At 49.2% G+C, this 23282-nt stretch overlaps 1 protein-coding gene across 1 annotated transcript in view; it reads right to left on the reverse strand.

Moving 5' to 3' along the window:
- The window catches only part of Gnb5 (G protein subunit beta 5), a 31670-nt gene extending 17765 nt beyond the window's left edge, over positions 1 to 13905 (reverse strand). Inside the window, exons 1-2 of the mRNA XM_052187797.1 lie at positions 13662 to 13905; positions 1341 to 1477 (exon numbers count right to left, since the gene is read on the reverse strand). Coding sequence (XP_052043757.1) covers positions 1341 to 1477; positions 13662 to 13773 — 249 coding nt within the window. The 5' untranslated portion in view covers positions 13774 to 13905. The remainder of the gene's footprint in view (positions 1 to 1340; positions 1478 to 13661) is intronic.
- Positions 13906 to 23282: the final 9377 nt, after the last annotated feature.

A 23282-nucleotide genomic window follows, 5' to 3' on the forward strand; every position in this document is an offset into this window, starting at 1 on the left:
GTTGTAAAGGGAAGTTAAGACATGCCTCCAGGCAGCAGGGTGACAGCCCCTGACTGGCACCCAGAAGAGGCTGCTGGTGAGGGTGCACCCCAGTTGCAGTGGAGACGCTATCATTTATGAGAGACCTTCTATGTGCCCAACACCATATAACAGAAGGGGTGGAATGCCAGTTCCAAGGCTAGGCCTCAAAAGAGCGCAGTTCTGCGTCTGTTTCTCTCTCTTGCATCACCTGCTGCAAGAGAGGTCAGCTACCAAGTTGTGAGCAGAAACTTCAGAAAGGTTCACTTGGCAAGAGACAAAGGCATCAGCCTACAGCCATGCAAGCAAGGCAACCGCAGTCACACAGCCAGTCAACTGTCGCCACACTTGCCTCTTTAGTAACCTCACAGTGGAGCAAGAGGTGCTTCTCAGGTGCTCGTATGACGTCTTGTGCTAGGCTGCTTAATTTGGGGGTAATTTATTTCACCACTGGGCATGGAGCCCAGGGCTTTGTCTTGCCAGGCAAGTGCCGGACCTCAGAGCTAAATCTTTTACCTCAATTTTGGAGTGACGTGTTATGCAGAGATACACAAAGACCACATACGATATAAAAAATTAACTGCAAAAGCCATGCCAGAATTTATATAATCTAAACAATGTTAAATGTCTTCTTATTAAACACAGTAAGAATTAATCCACTGGGCATGGTGGTGCACGCCTTTAATCCCAGCATCCAGACAGGAGGCAGGTGGATCTCAAGTTCAAAGAAAGTCTGATCTGCATAGCAATTTCCAGGCCAGAGAGAACTATATAGCGAGACCCAGTTAAAAAGAATCAACCACAACAAAAACAAACAAAAACTACAAACCAAAAATAAAAAACCCAAACAAATACACTGTTATATTAAAAAAAAAAAGCCATTAGTGGAATTTCAATCATTATGTCCCCCTGGAGGTGGGGAAAGGCTTTTTAAAAATGGTTTCTTTCACAAAGGATACCCTGTAAAGATACATAGAGAGAAATGATCTTTTCTGTTTTATCAAAGGAGTCCGACACAATCCACAGTGTCTCTTCCATCACTAATTAGAGATCGGTGACATTCTCCAGGGGGCAGAGCATCTGTGTGTCCAGTGCTGGGGTCAACCCCAAGGCATAGTACGTGTCAGACAAGGGTGCTAACACTGACTTAACCTTCAACACAGCAGGGGAATTCTTTGTTAACTCACATCACAGGAGAGTAAGCAAAGTCATAAAGAGGAGACAGGGGCCTGTGGACAGGACGGCCCTTTCTTCTTAGCTGTGTGAGCAGAAACACACTCAGGCTGCACAGCACGAGCAGTGCACAGCCCAGCGTGCAGTACCTGTGAGGAGCTCACGATCCTCCGCTTGTCTTTGCACCAATCCATGCACAGGACTTTGTTCCCGTGGCCTTTGAGGGTCCTTCTGGTCTTCATAACAAACTGGCCCAGGGCCTCCACCCGCTCGGCCACCTGGTGGACTGCAAGGACAAGACCACAATTAGTTTTGATATCCAGGGCCAGGCGCTGAGGCCCACCCAGGACTCCCAGGAAAGCCTTTGTCTCCCCAAAGGGCTTTTCCCTCTTATTCTTAGGGTGTGCAAAGCTTTCTTCTAAGGTTAGAAAGCACAGTCAGCGAGGGCACAGTCACAAGTATGGCAACTGTTTCTGTGTGACAGCAGATATGGAGACTCACACAGACTCTCTGGATAATACAAGTCTATACAAGTTGCTTGGAGCCAGGCTGGGACAGGAAGATTTTACCTTTTATTTCTTTTTGTGGGGGAGGAGAGAGAGAGAGAGAGAGAGAGAGAGAGAGAGAGAGATTGTGTATGTGCTTGCGTGTGTATGCATGTGCAGGAGTGTGTATGTGTATATGTATGTGCATGTGTGTATGCATGTGTGTACAATTCCAGAAGACAACCTCATATGCCATCCTTAGGAATAATGCCTTTGAGATAGGGTCTCTCACACAGCCTGGAATTTTCCAATTAGAATAGGTGGGCTTGGATAATGTGTCCCCCTGTTTCTGCCTCCCCAGTACTGGGGTTTAGAAGTACACATGCTACCACACCAGGCAGTTTTTGGGGGTACCAGGAATTGAACTCAGGTCTTAGTGTTTTCATGGCAAGCATTTTATCGACTGAACTATAGCCTGCCTTTACCCCCCCCCCCCTCTACTCACAAGGGAAACTGACTTTATAAAAACTTGCTGGGTGGGCAGTAAATGCCGTCTGTATCTAACTGTCCCTAGCAAAGGCCTGGGGCATGCTGGGAGCTGCAGGAATCTGTAAACAAGCACTGGGCCAGAGATCTATGTGTGAGATTTCTGAAGACCTCTGAGTCCACACAGAAATCAACACTGTCCCAAAAGTCTGGACAGAATCTGCTTGTGACGTCAGAGCCCCTCCCAGCAGCCTCCCCGCGGCTGGCACCTGTGCTCTTTGCTCTTGGGTTGGCAGAGGCGTGGCCGAGGCTGGTCAAGCAAGCGCTGACAGTGAGGAAGTAGAGTCCATCCAGAAGCTGATGGGAGATGGAGGTCTGCAGGGCTCAGGGATTCCCCTCCATGGTAGGCAGCTGAGGGGTACCACTCTCTTCCTGGTTAGAGGCTGAACCAGGATAGACCTGAGCTCCTGTGTCTTTCAGCAATCAGGGGGGTTAGGGAACAGCCCAGGAAAGGCCTGGCTCTTGACCAGTCAGGGCTGTGGGGCGGGAGGGGTGTTTCCTTCATGGGTAAGCTGGTGGCAGACTCCCCTAACTGTGTCCCTCGTGAGCATCTTCCTGCCCCCTTTCCTGGATGCTTACCTCGACTCTGAGTCCAAAGAGCTGTCTCACAGAACCACAGCAGAGCGAGCCACAGCAGGGAATTAATGCTGGCCAATACAGACCCTGCCGGACGCTAGCCGAGCCACGCCCTTTACAGAAAAGGTAACTTTGAGGCCACTCACAGCATCCTTTGGGGCCTTTCAGTCCCTGTCTGGTGCTCACTCGTGATGAGGCTCTGCCCAGACACACTTGTCTGGAACCCCACAGGGAGACAACTGGCTAGAGGCACACGCTCTACCACCTGTCCCTCTTCTGCTGATGGTGACTTTGACCATTGGGTGAAGGTGGCCCGTCGGATGCCATTCCCCCTTATTTCATGAAAAGGTATCTTCTAGGGATGGATCCTGAGACTAATTATGGTGCGGTTCCTCCAACTTTTCGGGAGCAGTTCTTGGCAGAGTCTCTCACTTAACTCAGGCGGGCTTCAAACTTGCTAGGTAGCTGAAGATGAACTTGAATGTCTGATGCTCCTGCCTCCACCTCCCCCATGCTGGGATGACAGACATGTACCCCTCCCCTGCCCCCCCCCATTCCTGGTTTATGTGGTGTCGTGTAGGGGGGGGGAGGGGGGCAACAGTCTACCAACCCAGCCTCAGCCAGGCCTCTGCTCCTCCACACACTAACAGCCTAGCCACTGCACGGATGGTTGGTGACTGGTGATTTTCCAGAGCCCACCATTCCTTGCACACCCAGTGGCTGCTTCCCACACCCTGTCTAATGATTCATTATTGGCAGCAGTACGGACTTCACGGATTCTACCTTATCTGCCAGATCACAGGCAGTTTCTATTACTTCGTTTTACCTCTACCAGGCCAGCACTCCAGCACTGAGCCACGCCCTCAACCCTGGGTGTGTCAAGAAATCACTCAACTACTGAGTGACATTCTTGACTTTTCCGAGCTTTTATTCCAATGCTGGAATTGTCCCCATGGCCCCGTCATGCAGGTTCTCAGGACTTCCTACCACATCTCCTCATCTTTGGGAGCTCCCAATTCAGGCTTCTTGCCCTATGTGAACCATTAGATCGGTCTTTTCTCCAATAAAGCTTGATCCCTGTTAGTGCCCCTTGAGAAGGAGAACAAAGGTGTGAAGTTCCTATGAAAACTCCAGCTGTGTCAATGTGGCGGGGCACATCTGTAACCCCAGCACTCAGGAGACTGAGGCAGGTGCATCTCTGTGAGTGTGAAGCCAGCCAGAGTTATATAACGACTACCTGGTCCCCAAACAAAACAAAGTAAAAATACTCAAAGGACAGAAAACCTCGGCGGTAAAAACTCTTGTACATTACAAAATGCTGTGTCAGAGCTCAGCGCTCACGCTGCAGGGCCTGGAAATGCTGAGTGATCGTTCCACAGAGACTGACAAAAGTTAAAGAACAAACTCAGTTTTCTGAATTCTTACAGGCCTTCTACACAAGCCTCCACCACTACGGAGCACGTCCTACTTAATTCTTTTTAAAAGATTTATCTATTATTATTTTATGTGTACAAGTGTCTGACTGCATATATACGTATGCACACCGAGTGTAGGAAGTGTCCTCAGAGGCCAGAGTCAGTGGCACTGGAGTTACAGTCTGGTGTGGGAAGTCATTCAGATTACTCTGGAAGAGCAGCCAGTGTTCTTAACCCCTGAGCCCTTTCTGTAGCTAGTTCCCTGTGTGTAATATTTTACATTAAATCTCCATGCCCATATTATTATAGCTTTTCTTGTTTCAGCAGTAGGGGAAGCCTAGCTTCTCAGCATTTCTCAAAAAAAAAAAAAAAAAAAAAAAAAAAAAAAAAAAAGGAAAGAAATAAAGAAAGAAAAAGAAAAAAGAAAAAGAAAACCCAAGATGTCTCACCATCTAAAAGAGGGCCCACGTTATATAACTCTAATTTTAACACATCATCTCAACTATCAATTATCTTTTCTCTCCACGTCTCCCCTTCCCACACGGATTCACTCCCAACCCACTCCATCCTGCTTTTATCTGCCAAATCTTACAAGCATTGAATTAAAGAATTACAAAAAAAAATTAAATATCAGGAAATAAAAAATTTAGAAAAGAGCTAAATATGTATTTGTGGGGCTGGGGCAGGTAGGATTTCTCCTTTGCCTTCTGACAGACTGTTCCTCTGGAACATGATATATTTAATTTTATAAGAAGTGAGGAGCACGCTGGTTTCTACAATAGGAATGCTAACTGGTTAGGAAATGCAGTAAGCTTCAGGAAGACGGGTGTGTCCTGTGTGAGCCGCCCTCGGGGACCAAGAGCCTTGGCCACAGGGCCATCTGTCTGCCAACACGTCATCTCTCCTCTTGATGGTCTGATCCTTTTTCAGTCCCTCTAGCTAGCTACTCGAGCCCAGCACAGAAGTCGACGCTAGCTAAGCCAGAGATGACGGCACACAGAGCTTCTCAAGAGACAGGAGGCTGCACTGGGCTGCAGGGTGATATCTGCATGCAGGGTCTATGGAGGGGCTCTCAGTGGGCATTCTCAGCTGAGGGAATCAAAGTCCAAAGGTGTGACATAATAATCCGAGACAGCAGAGGAACTCATCGCAGAGAGCAGAGTGATGTAATGTTTGTTCGCCTGGAACAGTTGTTTTCTACTGGCAGTGGCCTGTTGGTGTACCGTCATCTGAGTGACACAGATCTATCTTTTTGTGGTTGTCCTTGGCTGCAGTGTGGTATAAGAATGACACTGGGGAGGGAACCCAGTCAGGGGACTCCGCTGATCTGAAGGGGCCTGTTCCCTGACCCAGGCCCATGGTGTCCACTACCTTCCTCCACTGCCTCTCTGCTCAGTTGGGGCCCGTGCATCTTAAACTGCTGAATATCTTGGAACCAGCGTAGTCAGAACCTGAAGTTCCAAGAGGGAGATGGAAGGGCTCAACTGGGTAATAAATCTCACGCCAAATACTTTGTTAGAAATAAAAGACCATCTCTGCTCTTAGGAGGCAAGCTGCCTGGAACCATCAGACAGGGCAACACACAGGTACCAAGCTGCCTGGAACCATCAGACAGGGCAACACACAGGTACCAAGCTGCCTGGAACCATCAGACAGGGCAACACGCAGGTACCAAGCTGCCTGGAACCATCAGACAGGGCAACACGCAGGTACCAAGCTGCCTGGAACCATCAGACAGGGCAACACGCAGGTACCAAGCTGCCTGGAACCATCAGACAGGGCAACACGCAGGTACCAAGCTGCCTGGAACCATCAGACAGGGCAACACGCAGGTACCAAGCATCTGTAGTGTGACACTAACTGAGCTGTTGCATGAGATCAGGGAGCCACAGGGTGCTATAGATTCCTGGCTGGCAGGTGATGAGAGCCTGAATTTAAAGGAGGCGTAAGAACAGGGGTAAGGAAAGGCAAGAAAGGTGGGAACCTCTCTCTTCCTCCCTCCCTATCTTCCCACCTACCCTCCCCCACCCTCCCTCCATCAGACATGTGTCACCACAGGTATGAGCAGAAAGCTTTTCTTCCCTCCTCCGGTTTTTTGGTTTCTCAAGACAGCGTTTCTCTGTGTAGCCCTGGCTGTCCTGGAACTCACTCTGTAGACCAGGCTGGCCTCTAACTCAGAAATCCACCTGCCTCTGCCTCCCAAGTGCTGGGATTAAAGATGTGTGCTTAATACAACAAACAGTTTGAGGACATAGGTTTTTTTTTTTTTTAATTAAAAAAAGAGAGACTGGTTTATTTATGTATTTTATGTGAGTGATCTATTTGCATGCATGCCTGCGTGACAGGAGAGGGCATCAGATCTCATTATTGATAGTTGTGAGCTACCAGGAGGTTGTTGGGAATTGAACTCAGGACCTCTGGAAGAGCAGCTAGTGAGGGCTCTTAACTGTTGAGCCATCTCTCTGATGTCCCTTCCATTTTTGTTTGTTTTTGTTTGTTTTTGTTTTTTCAAGATAGGGTTTCTCTATACCCCTAGCTGTCCTGGAACTTACTGTATAGAGCAGTCTGGCCTCGAACTCAGAGATCTGCCTGCCTCTGACTCTCAAATGCTGGGGGTTAAAAGCATGTGCCACCACCACCACCACCAGGCAAGGACACAGTCTTAAAGATCTATTTCTACAAGTAAGGAAGCCAAAGCTCAGAGGACTGAGGACTTGACGTGCACACACTTTAGCCCTTGAGAACAGGATTACATACCTGCAAGAGTGGGGTCAACTTTATGCAACATGGCTGTGAGTCTTCAGAAAATCAAGGGAAATGACATTCAGGCACTGGGGACACCTTAGCCATGGATTCCCATATGGAAGGTAGTCAGATCAGCGAGTTAGTTAAGAGACTGCCTGGTCCTAGCTTGACCTCTGCCTGGCTATGGAAAGTTAGATCAGAGTGCCACAGTATACACATCCACAGGTCCTTCCGTGACCAGGCTCTGTGCAGTCAGTAGTCTATGCTGACCATAAGGCCAGTCCTAGCTGCATAGAGTTTGAGATCTGTGAGCACTGGGCACACGCCTGAAACAGTGGTTTTCAGACTTCCATTTTAGCTGCAGAAGTGTCCCTCCGCCTTTTCTTACACCCTGTATCCCACTAGATGTGGTCTAGACTGCACAAAGGGAAACCTAGGCTGTGAAATCACCAGGGAGAACGGCTGGCCTCTAAGCCTAGCTACACCAGCAAGGGGGAAGGCCAGAGAGCCACAGTGGCTCTCTCACCTCTCAGGGGAGGAGGAGGCCAATGCAACGACATCACTTTCAGTTCCACGGGAGCAGGCAGGTGCCTCTGAGCCTCTGCTGCCCTCCTTGAAATGCAAGTCTTGGAGTAATCTCTCAGCCTGGGAGACCAGCCTTCCATCAGGACAGAGCTGTCTCTCAGCTCTCAGGTGACACTGAATAACTGGCTGTGTGTGTGTGTGTGTGTGTATGGGGGGTACACGCCTGGAATTCTGGCATTTGGGAGGTTAAGGCATTAGCATCATTGTCCAAGGTCATCTAGCTACATGGTCTAGTTGGAAGACCACAATGGATTACATGAAATCCTATTTTTCTGCTTTCTCCCCAAAATACTTTCTTCTGAACAGAGTAAAAATCTCAAGAGTGTCTATAAAATTATAAACATAAAGCAAGCTATGAGGTGTGTCAAAACATGAAAAGAGGTGCCCGGCAGGGGGCGCTGTAAAGAACTGCCTCCTTCGATTTATCCAACTGCCCCACAGTGATCCAGGATACTTTGAGGACCCATTAGAAACCCCTAGTGAGCATGCTCCAGTAGACAGACCAGGAGAAGGAAGGGGTCAGGAAATGAAAGGCAGGCTGGCTTTCTGCTCCCTCTCCAGGCTTCAGAGAGTGAAGCAGCAGGCAGGAGGCCATCTGCCTGGACATCAGCTTTCTCTCAGCCTGGGTACCAGGGCTGCAAAGGGCACATGTGTTTCAGGTCTGACTAGAGTATGGCTTTGCCTAGATTTCTCCCTAAGCTATGAGATCAGATTAGTTCAGAGCTCCAATCACAGAGCGTTTGAGGGTAAAACCTGTCACAAAAGCATACTTAGAACAAACAGAAAAGCCATCTGCTCTGACTGGTAAATCCTCTGACTAAACCAAATGGAGTCTGGATTTGTACACTGGAAATGTATAGAAATTTGTTTATTCAGTTTTGCTTCTTAACAAAATTAAAGGCACCTGGATAAAGCTCTCGCAGCCCAGGATGCTGCAACCTGCCAAGTCTTTCTGCTGTCAGCCTACCTTCCAGAGCATTCCTCATCTGACTCTGAGACTCTAATGGTGAGCTGGGTCCTCTTTCCTCCCACTGTCTTGACACCATCCCCAAACTCAATCCCTCCTACGGCGCATGCAGAGATGGCTCTTGAAGAGAAGCATCTCCATACCCCAGAGCCCTCTGGAGAGAAGAGTCCATCTTTATAGACCTTCTATGCTGACTAGACCATGGTGAACACACTCTAGTCCTTGGCCTTTATTCATTTTGCTATTTTAATAAAAATCTCTGCTCTCTAGAGCACAGTGAGACATGGAGAAGGATGACTTGTACCAGAAACACTCCTTGCTCTCCACTAGCTGCTTAGGCAAGACCAGCCCAAGTGCTACCCTCTGTCCTCTCAGAATAAGGCCAGAGGAATGTTCTTTGCATCTGGAGTCCGAGGCTGGAGATGGTGACTCTTCCTGATCTAAGGCCTGTTGACACGGTAAACCCATGGTTTCTGATGAAGTTCACATCCTTAGAAACTGAAGATGTCACCTTATGTGGCAAAGGGGGCCTCTGCAGATGAGAGATGCTAAAGATTTTCAGATGGGACCATGATCTGGGTAAACCCAGTGTAACCCTGAGGGTCCTTTTCATAGGACACGACAGAGTGAGTCAGGGAGGGTGATGTCAGAAGCAGTGGTCAGAATGCAGAGGGCTATGAGCCAGGGTTCTCAACCTGTGGGCTGTGACCCCTTGAAAGGCCCTTTTGCAGGGGCTACATATCAGATATTTACATTATGACTCATAACAGTAATGTGATAGTTTTTATATGCTTGGCCCAGGAAGTGGCACTATTTGGAGGCATGGCCTTGTTGGAGTGGGTGTGGCCTTGGAGTGGGCGTGTCACCGTGGGCATAGGCTTTAAGACCCTACTCCTAGCTGCCTAGAAGCCAGTATTCTGCTAGCAGCCTTCAGGTGAATATGTAGAACTCTCAGCTCCTCCTGTACCATGCCTGCCTGGATGTTGCCATGTTCCCGCCTTGATGATAATAGACTGAACCTCTGAACCTGTAAGCCAGCTCCAATTAAATGTTGTCCTTATAACAGTTGCCTTGGTCATGGTGTCTGTTCACAGCAGTAAAACCCTAACTAAGACAAGTGGCAAAATTACAGTTATGAAACAGCAGTGAAATAATATTGTGGTGGGGGTCACCACAATGTGAGGAACTGTGTTAAAGGGCGGAAAGCAGTAGGAAGGTTGAGAACCGCTGCTCTAGATACTGAGAACACAGATTGTAAGCTGAGGACAGCATCCTCAGACTGAGGGTGTAGGGAACCGGTCTCCCTGGAGCTCTGAGCCACTCACCCCATCACTCAGTCAGAGGTTAGACTGCTCTGACTGAACTAACAGTCCTTGGACCGTGGGAGTCTGTAGCATGGAGTGAGAAGGAGGCCAATGCAAGCCATAGCTGTGTGATTGAAACATGAATCACACATGAATCATGAATGTGATTGAAACATGAAGGAAGGCCGCCCTCCCTGCAGTGGATTATCTGCACATGGGGGTGGGAGGCTCTAGGGAGAAGAAACTCTGCAGGAGAGTTCCTTATGGAGAGACAGGAGCTCCTGGCTGTGCAATTGAGGTAGACTGACTCCTTATCACATAAGCCACAGAAGCTACTTTAGGAATATCATGTTGGCCAAGGATCTGACTAGGGAGCGAAGTCTACAGAGTAAGACCCTGGTCTGAGTGTTAAAGATATGGGACTGAGGACAGAGTTTGGATCAGGAATCGATCGATCTCTTCTGGTTTCTCATCTTCTGTTGCACTCACTTAAAAATATTTACTTCTATATTTGCTTGTTTTTAAACAGGGTCTCACGCCACTCAGGCTGGCTTCAAACTCATTATGTAGTGACCTTCTGATGCCTCGACCTCACAAGTAGGAGGCCTGCATTACCATGCCTGCTTTATGTGGTACAGAGACTGGAACCCAGGCCTTTCCATTCTAGGCAAGTCCTCTACCAACTGAGGTATAATTGATTTTTCATTCACCTTTAAACTTCTTTTAAAATTACATTTATTTATTTGCTTATTCACATGTCACATGCGGACCTCAGAAGATAACCTGAAGCTGTCTGTCTCTTTTTTTCCAGTGGGCCCTAGGGATACAACTAGGGTCCTTAGGCTTTGGTCACAACCTGTTGAGCTATCTCACTGGCCTCCCTGGAAAGTTTTAGAAGACGTCTGACTTAGCTTTAACAGGGCAACCAGCCTTCTGTGCTCTGTGAAAATGCACATACACAAATGAGAAAATTGAAAAGTAATTTAGAAAACTAAAAACCCAAACGGGTCGGGTTCAGTTCACTCAGGTTCAGTCACTCAGGACTCCCCCAAGTCCTAGGCTGAGGGGGATGAGTCCTGGGTCTGGGTGTCACTAAAGTTGGCTGCAGTGGCTCCTGCTTGTCATCCCCATCTAGGGAGGCAGAGACAGGAGGAGTCCGCAAGCTCATTGCCCAGCCTTTATCTTACCTACTCGGTCCAGATAAAATGAAATACCCGTTTAAAAAAACCAAGGTGAACAGCATTCTGAAGAATGAAACCTGAGGATAATCTTGGGTCTCTACACACACACACACACACACACACACACACACAGAGAGAGAGAGAGAGAGAGAGAGAGAGAGAGAGAGAGAGAGAGACACGACAGACAGACAGATTCCCATTGTAGCCCCATCTTCTTCTCTACCCATTTATGCCTCTCCAGACATGGCCTCAGCTTCCCCTCAGTACTGTAAAAATATTCCCCTGCCTCAGCTTTGCCTCACTAGAGCAACACTCACCCTACCTAGCTTTGCACTGCTGTTTTGTTTCAAATTTTCTTCCCTGGGACAGCCTGCCCAGTATGCAGGTAAGGAGTCTGCGTTCAGAGGCCCTTCCTGGGAGCCACTCCAGGTCACAGTCTCTGGAAGCTCCTCCTCCGCTCATTCTCCACCTCCCCACCCCCCTCTTCTATCGAGCACACATCTAACCCACATCTTATTTTACCTACTGAATGCCTGACTCCCTGCTGCAGACCAAAGACTTCCGAGGGAACGGTCTTGCTTTGTTCACTGCAGCGTCTTTAAGGGCCAAGCAGAGGCTGATACAACAGGGGCTGGCAAACTGTGTGAGTAAAAGATAGAGGTGTGTGTGTGTGTGTGTCTGTGTGTGTGTGTGTCTGTTTTCAGAGAGAGGCTGAGGCAGAGAGATGGAGGGAAAATTAAAGATGAGCTGGGTGGATCCTGAGGTGAGGGGGGAGACGATAACCCTTACAGGAGGGAGCAGCTGCAGGGGGCAGGGCGTGGATCTAGGAGCTCAGACCTAGTAACAGGTCTCTTGCTTTTACCTTCCTATTTCTGTGCAGGAAGAAGTGAAAGGTGGGCAGGACAGAGACTTCCACAGATTGCTGAACACCTTACAATTGCCAGGGTAGGGTGCTGACTAAGGACACTGCAGGGGGGAACTTAGCCAGTGACCACAGAGGCCTCTTGGTGCCTTCTCTTCAGCCGCCCCTGGAGTTCAGCAGGAGCAGGAGGGTGCATCTATTCATGGCTGGGGGGGGGGGGGGAGGCAGGAGGGCCAGAGTCAGAGTCCCTCGGCAAGACTTTTGGAAGTTGATGGAAATGTCTGTGCTGAAGTCAGGGAAGGGACAGAACACAGGACAGGGCTTTGAGGTACAGGGTTCCTAAGGGCCTGAGAGTGGCTGTGGGCAGAGTGGGATTCTAGGAGACCAGAGAGGGCGAGACAAGAGTCTCTCTGTGTGGGCTGCAGGACTGTGCTACAGTGAGGGGTGGGGGGTGGGAGGGGGTGGGCCTCATGTCACAAGGGCCATCGAGGTAGGACTTCAAAAAGCCTGCTCAAGCCACAGTTCTGTGGAGTGGAGAAGTCGAAGGCACTGATACCAACCTTGAGGTACCACCATCATCTCTCTGTAGCATACAAGGCTCTGAGAAGGCAGAGCCCGCGTCACACCTCTGACACCCACTCCTCACTTCTCAATTTTTGGGGTGGCAATGTGCTCAGCCTGCCTCCCCCCACCTTTCCCAGACTCCCCAGCAGGGGCCACATGGCCTATGAAGTACAGATAGAAATGTTGGGAGGAGAGGAATTCTGGGAAATTGTTTGCTGTCTCCCTAAGAAGGAAAAGAACACGGTGTTCACACTCTTCCTTCTTCCTGCTTTGGATACAGGGGCAACGTTTGGAGCGGTGGCAGTCATCTTGGGGTCACTGGGTAAATAAATGCCAACGTTCCAAGGCACAGAAGGGCCTGAGTCCTTCAAAGCACCAAGCAGCTGCACCAGACCTGATCAACAATACAAACAAACAAACAAACAAAAAACCCCAACAATGTAACCACTTACATCCGAACACATCTCTAAGCCACACAGGAGTTTGCTGCCCCTTCATAACTTAAGACTCCGGGAAAAGACACCAACCAGGGTTCTACACTTCCAGCAAGTTTCAATGAAACCAAACACTAAAGGCCTCACACTGAACCCCAGTTCCCTTCTCCAAAAGGAACTTTAAAGGCTGAGGCCTATTAGGAAGGCGGGGAGGGGTGCACGCGCGAGGGTGGGGGTGGGGGGCACGGCCCAGAAGTGTGTATGGGTTAGGGACCGGCAGGCCTTGCTCAGTAAGGGAGGGTGAGTCGGTAAGACCACTGCCCACGCAGGGTCCCCACTCCGAGCTCCGAGAAGAGGATCGCTCTTCTGGCCGAGAGTCCCTGGGATGCGGGTTAAGTTTATTTGCCCCGCCTTAGCCCTTTTATGTCAGCCGCAGCATCCATCAAAAGCTTCTAAAAGGCCCTACCGCAAGCTGAGCCGGCGGATGCAGAAAGCACGTCTGCTTCCCTCCGCCACCCAGCTCCCTGCCCCCAAGGACAGTGGAGGGATGGGAAAGGGAGCTTCGAAATCCACGCAGAGGAAGGACCTGGCAGGGGCAGAGAAGCCCAGCAAGGAACTGTAAAGCGGTGTCTCCTCGCGGGCACCTGCTGTCTGCGCCTCTCCACCCGCCCCCTGGGAGGGGCTCGGCACCCTCCCACCCGGGACGTTGGAAGCGGCCCCACGCGGGCCCGTCAGCCCCTCGGAGAGTTTGGCTCACTCCGGCCGGCCGAGAGCTTGCTTCGCTTTCGCCCCCTGCTTGCACTCACGCTCCACGTCATGCAGCTTCGCCCGCTCCTCCTCTAGCTTGCCCTTGAGGCTCTCGGCCTCGCTCTTCAGCGACGCCAGCGTCTCGTTCTCGTGCAGCCCATCGGTTGCCATCTTCGTCCGGATGCAGCCGGGAGAGAAACGCGAAGCGGGAGATGGTGAGTCGACGCGGGGGCCCGACGGGAGGGCGGGCGAGCAGCAGCCTCCGTGACCCCGAACGCCGCCCGGGGCCCGCCCCCTCGGCGGTGACGCGACCGCTGTGGTGACGGACTCCGCTGGCTCCGCCCACTGCGCCCTCCCTAAGAACAGGGCGGGGCGATGCTCGGAGGTGGGACAGTGGAGGGCAGGGGGGTGTTGGGGGGGGGATGAGAGTCGGGGGGGGGGTCGGTGAGGGTGGGAGGCTAGGATAAACTGAGGCTCAGAGACCAAGCTATGGCCCCAACTCGGGTCCCTGGATCCTGGGGAGCCTAGTGAAGTCCTGGGGACTTGGTGGGCAGGAGGCTTCTTCGTACATGTGTCTCACAACCCACTAATTGAAACATTCTTTTAAAAATAAGTTCCGACTGCCGGGGTTGTGGGGTTAGACGGCAAAAAGCAAGGGTCAGGGGCGTCCTCTGCTCTGGAACGTAGGTTGGCTTATGTTTTATTGAACTTGAGGATTTGATGACCCCAATGTCTCCTCTCCAGCTATACTTCCCTGGCCTAGGTTCCTCAGTGACTCTTTCAATGTTCACTTGAGTCGCTGTGAAAGGAATCTCAGACACCCCCACCTCCCACCCCACCTCCAAGCTACAGATGCGGAGTAGGGACAAAGGGCCATGATCCCTCTGTGTCACAGTTCCAGGAAGAGAGCAGGGCAGGATTTGAACCCAGGCAGTTCAGCTTCATCGACAGGCTCTCACTGAGGCCTCCTCCCTTTCCTCTGTGGCCTTTAGGATGGGAAGGAGGATCAAGTTTGCAAATTCTGGACAGAACACTGCAGAAGCAGTCTCCAGTGCTGGCCTGCTCCTGTGTGTGTGTGTGTGTGTGTGTGTGTGCGCGCGCGTGTGTGTGCGCGCGCGCATCTATTCTGGGCTTTCTCAGTCTGAGAAGGAATTTGTATTAATATATACATAGCTATCTTTTAGGTGAGATTCTGGGAGCCTCCATTTCCTTATCTGGAAAAGTCTGTTTTCTAGCATCTGCATCCCAGGGTTTTTATGAGAATTAGATGCTGTGGAGGATACTGTGGGTGGAGGATACTGTGGGTGGAGGATACTGTGGGTGGAGGATACTGTGGGAGACTTCTCTGCCAGCCAGCTTCTCCTTTCTCTTCAACAGAGGCCACCACCCATCTTTGTTTCTTATGACTGTCTGTATTTGTCTCTGTCTCTGATTCTCTCTAAGCCCACCCCGTCTGTATCTGTCTCACTCTTTATAGCCTTGGCTTCCCTGAAACACCCTTTGTAGAGCAGGCTGGCCCAGGAGTCATGTTGCTCAGCCTGCCGCTGCCTCCTGAGTGCACATTAAGCATGCGCACTGCCACGCCCAGTACTTTATCCATCGTTATCCTCAGAATTTAGGAGAGCATTAGCTTATGGAAACAATAAGCTTATGATCGCCTAACAAATGGACAAAACAGACTACATAAGTGTCAGTGTGTGTGCAGGTAAAGAGCACACATAGAGAGCAAAGGGTTGTGGCGATGGCTCAGCAGTTAAAAACACTTGACGTTCTTCCCGAAGACTCAGCTTTATTCCCAGCACCCATGTGGTGGCTCACAATTCTTAGTAATGCAAGTTCCAGGGTAGTCAATGCCCTGTTCTGGCCCTGCTGACACCAGGTATGCCCATGGTTCACAGACATATATGAAGGCAAACCTCTCGTATATATTAAACACATATTTTAATTAAAACTTTAAAGATGTATTTATTTATTTATTTATATGGGTGTTTTGTCTACATCTTTGTGTACCACGCGTGCAGTGCTCATTCCTGTTGGGATATCAGGAAATGGTGTAATACCACATGTCACCAGATGGGGACTCTAGTGAGCCATAGCTTTGAGCGCAGTCTGGTGGAACTTCTAAGACAGGGACTGATTCCCAGGGCTGAATACATTTTTTTTTTTTTTTTTTTTTTGTGATGTTCTGAAGCCTGGGGATAGAAAGCTTTGGCGAGGACAAGATTTGATGTACCTTGAAAAAAGAAGTTAGGGGCTGGTGAGATGGCTCAGCGGTTAAGAGCACTGACTGCTCTTCCAAAGGTCCTGAGTTCAAATCCCAGCATGGTAGCTCACAACCATATGTAATGAGATCTGACACCCTCTTCTGGTGTGTCTGAAGACAGCTACAGTGTACTTATATATAACAATAAATAAATCTTTGGTCCTGAGCAAGCAGAGGTCCTGAGTTCAATTCCCAGCAACCGCATGATGACTCACAACCATTTGTACAGCTATTCTGTACTCATATACATAAAAAAATAAATAAATCTTTAAAAAAAAAAGAAAAAAGAAGTCAGGATTTCTGTTCAGTTCCTGCCCTGCCCAGTGGGTGGGTGGATGCAGGAGTTTAGTTTTGCTTTCTGCTAAGGCTAGGCAAGATCAGCCAGCCTGTCCAAACAGCTCAGACAGGGAGTTGGACAGGACCCCTGGGACTGTTTGTCTACAGAATGTCTTCTAGCTTGGTGGCTCATTAGGTAGACTGGGAGGAGACAGAAGCAAAAATCATTAGCCCCAGGACAAACGGCTTTTTAGGAGTGCTTTGGACACATGGCCACGACTTCATACGACCCTCACAGAGTCCCTGAGTACAAATCTGTTAGCATTTCTATCTCACTAGTGGGAAAATAAGCCTCTGGGAATTGGTGACAACTGGCGCCCTACTGCCTAGGATAGCACGCAGGCTGGCATCCCAGGCAGACACCAGAGTCCTCCTGGAGTCTGGGATCTCATCCTACAAACCTACTCTATGTGACTTGTCTGCCACAGGCGTGCATCAGACATCACTTTAAGGCAAGGAACTTAAAAGAACAAAACGGAATGAAAATGGAACTCACAATCTCTGCACACGTGGAGCAGTAGTTGAGTTGTTGAGATTTCTTGAAAACGGGCCTGAGGGCTCTTTGTTTGAAGCATTTGTCACACGAGCCAAACACGTTAACCAGGAAGGTCTGGTCACACATCTTGGCTGAGATGAGGCTAAAATAAAGGTCAGAAAAGAATGAACGGGGTGTGGAGAGAGACAGTGAGTGCGTCTGGAGACCTGAGCCGCTTTCTTCTCTTGTCTCCACACGTGGGCGGAGCTCACAGCGAGTGCTGACCTCTGAGTGGTTACTGTACACCTAGCTCATTCCATCCACAAGAAAGCGACGGACAGCCAGCTTTCTCAGGGCCACATGGTTCACTGGCTGGACAGCACTGCCTACACCCTTACAAATTATGCCATAGGAAACATTGTAATGCATAGCTCAGTTCATTTCTTAACATTATCTGTCTTTTATTTTTCACCCGTATACATTGTTATTGATGTGTATGTGCACACACTCTCATGGGCCACAGCCTAAAGGATGGAGGTCAGAGGATAACTTGAGGGAGCCAGGGAATAGATTTCGGGTAGTCAGGGACCTTGATGGAAGGGGCCTTTGCCCACTAAAAACACTTGCCAGCCCTTTGTTATTTTTGCTACAAGGTTTCACATAGTCCAGCCCAGGCCTCAAATTTGTTAAGTATCAGAAGGTATCCCTGAACATCCTGATCCTCCTTCCTCAACTCCGGAGTGCAGAGGTTAAAGGCATGTGCCACCATGCCTGGTTTATGCGGTGCTAACAATGTAGTGCACAGGGCTTTGTGTGCTGGGCAAACACTCCACCTCCCAGCTACCTCTAGCCTGGAGAGCCATTTTAAAACTCACAGATGTTCCTCCCTTTGGTGTAAAATTTTGGATTAAAGACAAGAGTTGGAAAATGGGCCTGAGACCAGCCAGAGGGGAAAGGCTGTTCGTGTGCCATTGGCTTCCTATGAAGTGCACATCTGTGTCTGTTAAACATGGCAGCCAGCAGAACACCCAAGGGCCCAGCCTGAAGCTGCAAGAGCAGAATGGCTTAGGCCTGGGAGGAAATAGCCCTGGAGGCTATTGACCCAGCTCCAGGTTGCTCAGGTCTTGGTTCCTTGGTGAGCTCATTAGGCCTGACTCCCTGGAAGCTTTGTTTGCTAATCTCTTAAATAAATATCTTTAAACCCATGTAGGGTTTTTGTGGGACTTATAAGAGACTGTGCATTAAGGGCACTTGAAGGTTGGAAAAATAGTGAACCATTCAAAATCGTGCTGCCCTGTGAATGGGAGCAATGGCCGGAGCAGCAGCAGCCTTGGGAAGGGAAGGAAGAGGAAACAGCCAGAAGGGCTTATGGTCGGATAGACATGAAGGCTGGCTAAGACACTGCCATGGATGGCCATGGACCGAGCATAGGGACGAGGAGGAAGTGGGGCTCGAAGGGATGATGACTGGGATAGGGCCTGGATTTTTTCAGGGTGGGATGTGGCAGCTTGGAGCTGGAGGACTGGGAGGCTAACAGGGAGCAGCCAGCTCAGTCTTGCCCATTTCCTAGCTGCTCCGGGAGAGCCTCAACTTAAGATTCAAGGAAATCATCCCTGAGTGTATTATGGAGCACTGGACTGAACATGTCAGCAAAGGAGAATTTGAGAGAGGTGTGTTTTGGGTGAAGGTGACATTGGGGATACTTGGGAGGAGAGTGTTATGCAGACATCATCACAGGGCCAGAGAAGGAACTAGAAGCTATGAAGTTGAGAAGAGGGTTGGCTTGCACAATATCTGAAGATGAAGTGACAAGGGAGTAGAAGGAGACCCTTAAAAACACAAGGGAGACCTTGGAGGTCACAAGGGACCACATCCTGACTGACACAGAGGGCAAGGCTAGAACTTCCCACAACCTCCTCACAGGGCGGCAGACATCCACGTGGAAGCTGAGAGAACAGAGGAATTAAACAGTGGATCCAGTCAGAGAGAGGCTGAGTGTGCTTCACAGAGACATCATGTCTACCACTAGGCTTGCCTCGAAGAGTGAGTTACAGCACAGAAGGCGACTGGGATGCTGGCTCTGTCAGCAAAGTGCTTTCTGTGTAAGCATGCCTCATTTTAAGCCCAGAATCCAAGCAAAAAAGCCAGGATGGTGCAATACTCAGAGGTAACAAGTGTTACCTCAGAGGTGGGGAGGCAGGGAAAGGCAGATCTCTGGGCTCATCAGCCAGGCAGTGTAAGTCAAAGACAAGAGAGAGGGAGATCCTATTTCAAAAAAGGTAGATGGTATCTGAAGAAGAATGCATGAGGATGTCACATATATGCATATACACATGTATTCATGAACACACATATGAACCCAATAAACATACACACACACACACACCTATGAATGTACACATACCCAATGAACATACACACATACACATGTACCCATGAACATACACACATGTACCCATGAACACACACACATGAAAACTCACACCCATTCACCTATGAACACACACATACACCCATGAACACACACATGCACTCATGAACACACAAGCACATACTCATGAACACACACACCCATGCATCCATGAACATACACATGCACACATGAATACATACACACACAGGGATTCACACACACATACACCTATGAACACAAACACACACCCACACATCCATGACCTATGAATACAAACACACACACACAGGGATTCACACACACATACACCCATGAACACACAAGCACATACTCATGAATACACACATATACCCATGAACACACACACATACACAGGGATTCACATACACATACACCCATGAACACAAAAGCATATAATCACGAACACACATATATACCCATGAAACACACACACACACACACACACACACACACACACACACACACACGGAAGAATGTGCTCAGAAGAACTTGGGTCTGGGTGAATGTCTCCTCCTCCCCACCCTGCTGTGGCTGCTGCTAGTCCCAAGGTCAAGCGGAGACGTCAAGGTAATAGCATTAGGCAGCAACGTCCCTAAAGTGCATCTTGCTCGGATTTGTTGTCCCAGAAGTAGGTCAGGGAGAGAACTGCAGGGAGATGAACCAGAGGGAGAGATTGTGTTCTAAGAGGAAGCGACTCTCAAGAACTGTAATGAAGGTTGAGAGCATCTCCAGGGACAAAGGGCATGAAGGAATAGGTGTGTGTGTGTGTGTGTGTGTGTGTGTGTGTGGTGGGGGGAGGGTTACAGGAAATGAGGAACAAAAGACCTTGGACAATTGCAAACCTTCCAAGTCTGAATGGAGACAATACTGTTTTTCTTAGTCTAAATTCCAAGTCATAGAAGGCATTTATAATGTTCACGATAAATAACTGGAAACAGAAGGACATGAAATAACCGAGCCTGGGCCCTGTAACTGCAGGTCCTGGACCTATTAACACTTCATGGTCTCATGCAGTGTCTTCATAGGCATAACAAGTTTGAACAACTGGGATGTGAAAGGGCTACAGAGATGGCTTAGTGGGTGAGTAGCGGTGCCTGCTGCCATGACAACCTGGGTTTGATCCCCAGAACCTGCACAGCGGAAGGAGAGAAGTGATTCCCACGAGCTGCTCTCTGTCCTCCATGTGTGTGACATGCTCACGTCTGTACCTATACACACAGAGTAAAATGCAAATGTCAGGAACGGCTGGGAGGAGAGGCTGGGGATGTAGCTCCATTGGGAGAGTGCTGACCTAGTGTGCCCAAGACCCTGGGCTCAGTCCCCAGCACTGGCATAAAATGCAGAACAAAAATAAAACGTCCCTGGCATGTGTGTGTGTGTGTGTGTATGTGTGTGTGTGTGTGCGTGTATGTTTGAAGTAGCATTATTTTTAGGTAAACAGGGGGAACAATTCAAATACCCATCAAGGGAAGGGCAGGCAAAGGAAACATTGCGTGTCCATGAAGCAGGCTTGTTGTCCAAGTCCATAAAGACTTGGCCCCGACTCTCACTGCAGGGCGATGGACACCAGAAACATCTTGGTGTCTAAGGACAAAATGTCCACATGGTATCATGACAGGAGTGTCCAGGACACACGAGACCAGTGGGAGGTCATCCAGGGGGTGAGAGGGCAGCGGAGGGAGAGTCAGAGACAGCTCCGTGCCTGTGGGGTCAGAGGGGATGCGGCACTCTGTGTTAAATGACAGTGAAGACAGCACGCACATCCATGTGCATACATGAAAAAAACACCCAGACATTTTAAATGCTGAGTTTCATATTGTGGGCATTATAGCTCAATAATTTTTTTAACATGCAAAATGTTTGTGTAGTTGTCCCTCGGATGAGGCTAGTCAGGCAAGTCTCAGGCAGAAAGATGTTACACAGAATCACTTGTCAGAATAGGAAATTAAAACCACAGTGTGACACTATACCTATACCTGAGAATTTCTAAAACTTATTATATTTAGTGCATGTGGAGGTCAAAGGACAATTTTCTTTCATGAGACAGGGTTTCTCTCTGTAGCCCTGGCTGTCCTGGAATTCACTCTGTAGACCAGGCTGGCCTCGAACTCAGAAATCCACCTGCCTCCGCCTCCCAAGTGCTGGGATTAAAGGCGTGTGCCACCACGGCCCAACAAAAATTTTTGGTAGTCAATTTTCTCATTTCACCATATGGGTTCTGAATATCAAATTCTGGTTCTTGGGTTTGGTCCCTTGGCCTGCTGAGCCATCTTGCTGGCTATGTTAGAATACCTATTTTTTTTTTTAAATTGACATACAGGTGCTAGCACTTGTTGCTTTTCCAAAGGACTTGGGTCCATATTGTGAGGTACACAACTGCTGTCACTCCTGCTCTAGGGGATCCAACATGCTTTTCCAGTTTCCAGGCAACTACACTACCCCACACCCCAACATGCACATAATTAAAAATAAATCTAAAACAAAAACTGATATACAAAGCATGGGCAAGGATGTGGGAACTTTCATTGCTGGTATGGGTAAGATGTGGTTCAACCACTGCGGAGAACTGGCTGGCAGGACCTCTTAATGGCAAAGAAACATATATAAAGAATTGCTCTGTGTGTGTGTGTGTGTGTGTGACCCAGCAATGCTACTCCTGAGTTCAATAGAAATACACATTTATTTCCTTAAAAAAAAAAAAAAAAGCCCTATGACTATCATATTAGCTTTGTTCATGAATAGTCCCAGACTGGAAAATTTGGCATGATCACCAGGAGTGGACTGGTTTCAAACAGCAGAATACAACAAACCGGGCCTGAGGCAGGAGCAGGTAGATCCCACAAGCCCACTGCGGTAGCCCATGTGGTCCGTCAGCTGTACTTGTGGAGTTTGCTTATTATACTGCAGCTGGGCCAATTTTGAAACCAATTAAGCTATTTTAAAGACGTTTAATTTGTTGGCTGATGCCAACACTAATCTGTTTCTTAAAATCTCTTTATGATTTTGAGGGAAAGTCATGAAGGTTGTAGAGAAATTAGAATTTACCCAGATCGGATAACCAGAACAAAAACACCGCACCCCCCCCCCACACACACACACACTGCGCACCCACCACAGAGAAATTTCCCATGATCCTGGTCTGTAGAAATCCAGACACTGCTGCAAAATTGAGAGCCCAAGTTCCCTGAGGTTAAAGAGTACATACCTTACAGAGCAATGACGGCCTGGGGCGGCTGGGCAGAAGCGAAAGGTTACTGCGGTGGTGTGAAGACCTGAGGCACAGGTCACCTAATCCCTTTATCTGGATTTGCAGCTCAGGGCCTGCACCTCCCCATCTGCACACGCATGCTCACTGGGGGCCTCACTACTACCACCTGCAAACACACACTTGCCTCTAGACGCTGCCTCTCTACATGATCTGGACCCCTCTTAGCTCCCACAGACCCCTTCCCAGGCCCATTTCTTTGCTCCCTGCAGGACACGGAATCTGATTTGTCCTGATAAATCTGCCTCTACTCTACAGAACACGTCTGGCGTTCTTGTGTTTTGTGGTGAGAGCGTCTCTCAGCGCTGGTCCTCCTTCCCACCTCCGCACCAGGGATCCAGGCCATGATTAAGTGCCTTCCCCTTCCTTTCTCCTCTGCGTATGACTTATCGGTACCGTCCAGTCTCCTGTCTCCACACAAGGACTCCTACACTTGAACCTTTGCCATCTCCATGGCATCTTGCCAGTTGTCTCCCACCACTGGCACACAGATAAAATGTAGAACCAGATGGGGTCCAGCCCTCTAGGAACTTAGAGGCCAGCAGAAGGCTTGGCCAAGGTGACTGGTGTACAGCTCAGGTAAATGCTATGAAGTGGGTATGAATCCAAAGCTGCAGAACGCCAACATTGGCACAGTGATTCCTCACGGGGTGGAGGACTGGAGCGGGCCCTAGCCGGAACTCAGCCAACTCTATCCTGCAGCCCCCTCCTCCGATAGCCAGGGAGCCCCAGACACAGTCAGCACCCCTGACATGTACCACCCCCCCCCCAAGGTTTCCATACCTCAGGTGACATACTGTGACTTGGAATCTAACACCTTTCTGTCTGGCCCTCAAGGAAGGACGCAGAGTGGTGCATGGAGAAGACATGTAATCTACAACGGTGGGAAAACAATGGTGCATCCAAC

The sequence above is a fragment of the Apodemus sylvaticus genome, chromosome 7 (genome assembly GCF_947179515.1).
Source record: "Apodemus sylvaticus chromosome 7, mApoSyl1.1, whole genome shotgun sequence".
Lineage (NCBI taxonomy): Eukaryota > Metazoa > Chordata > Mammalia > Rodentia > Muridae > Apodemus > Apodemus sylvaticus.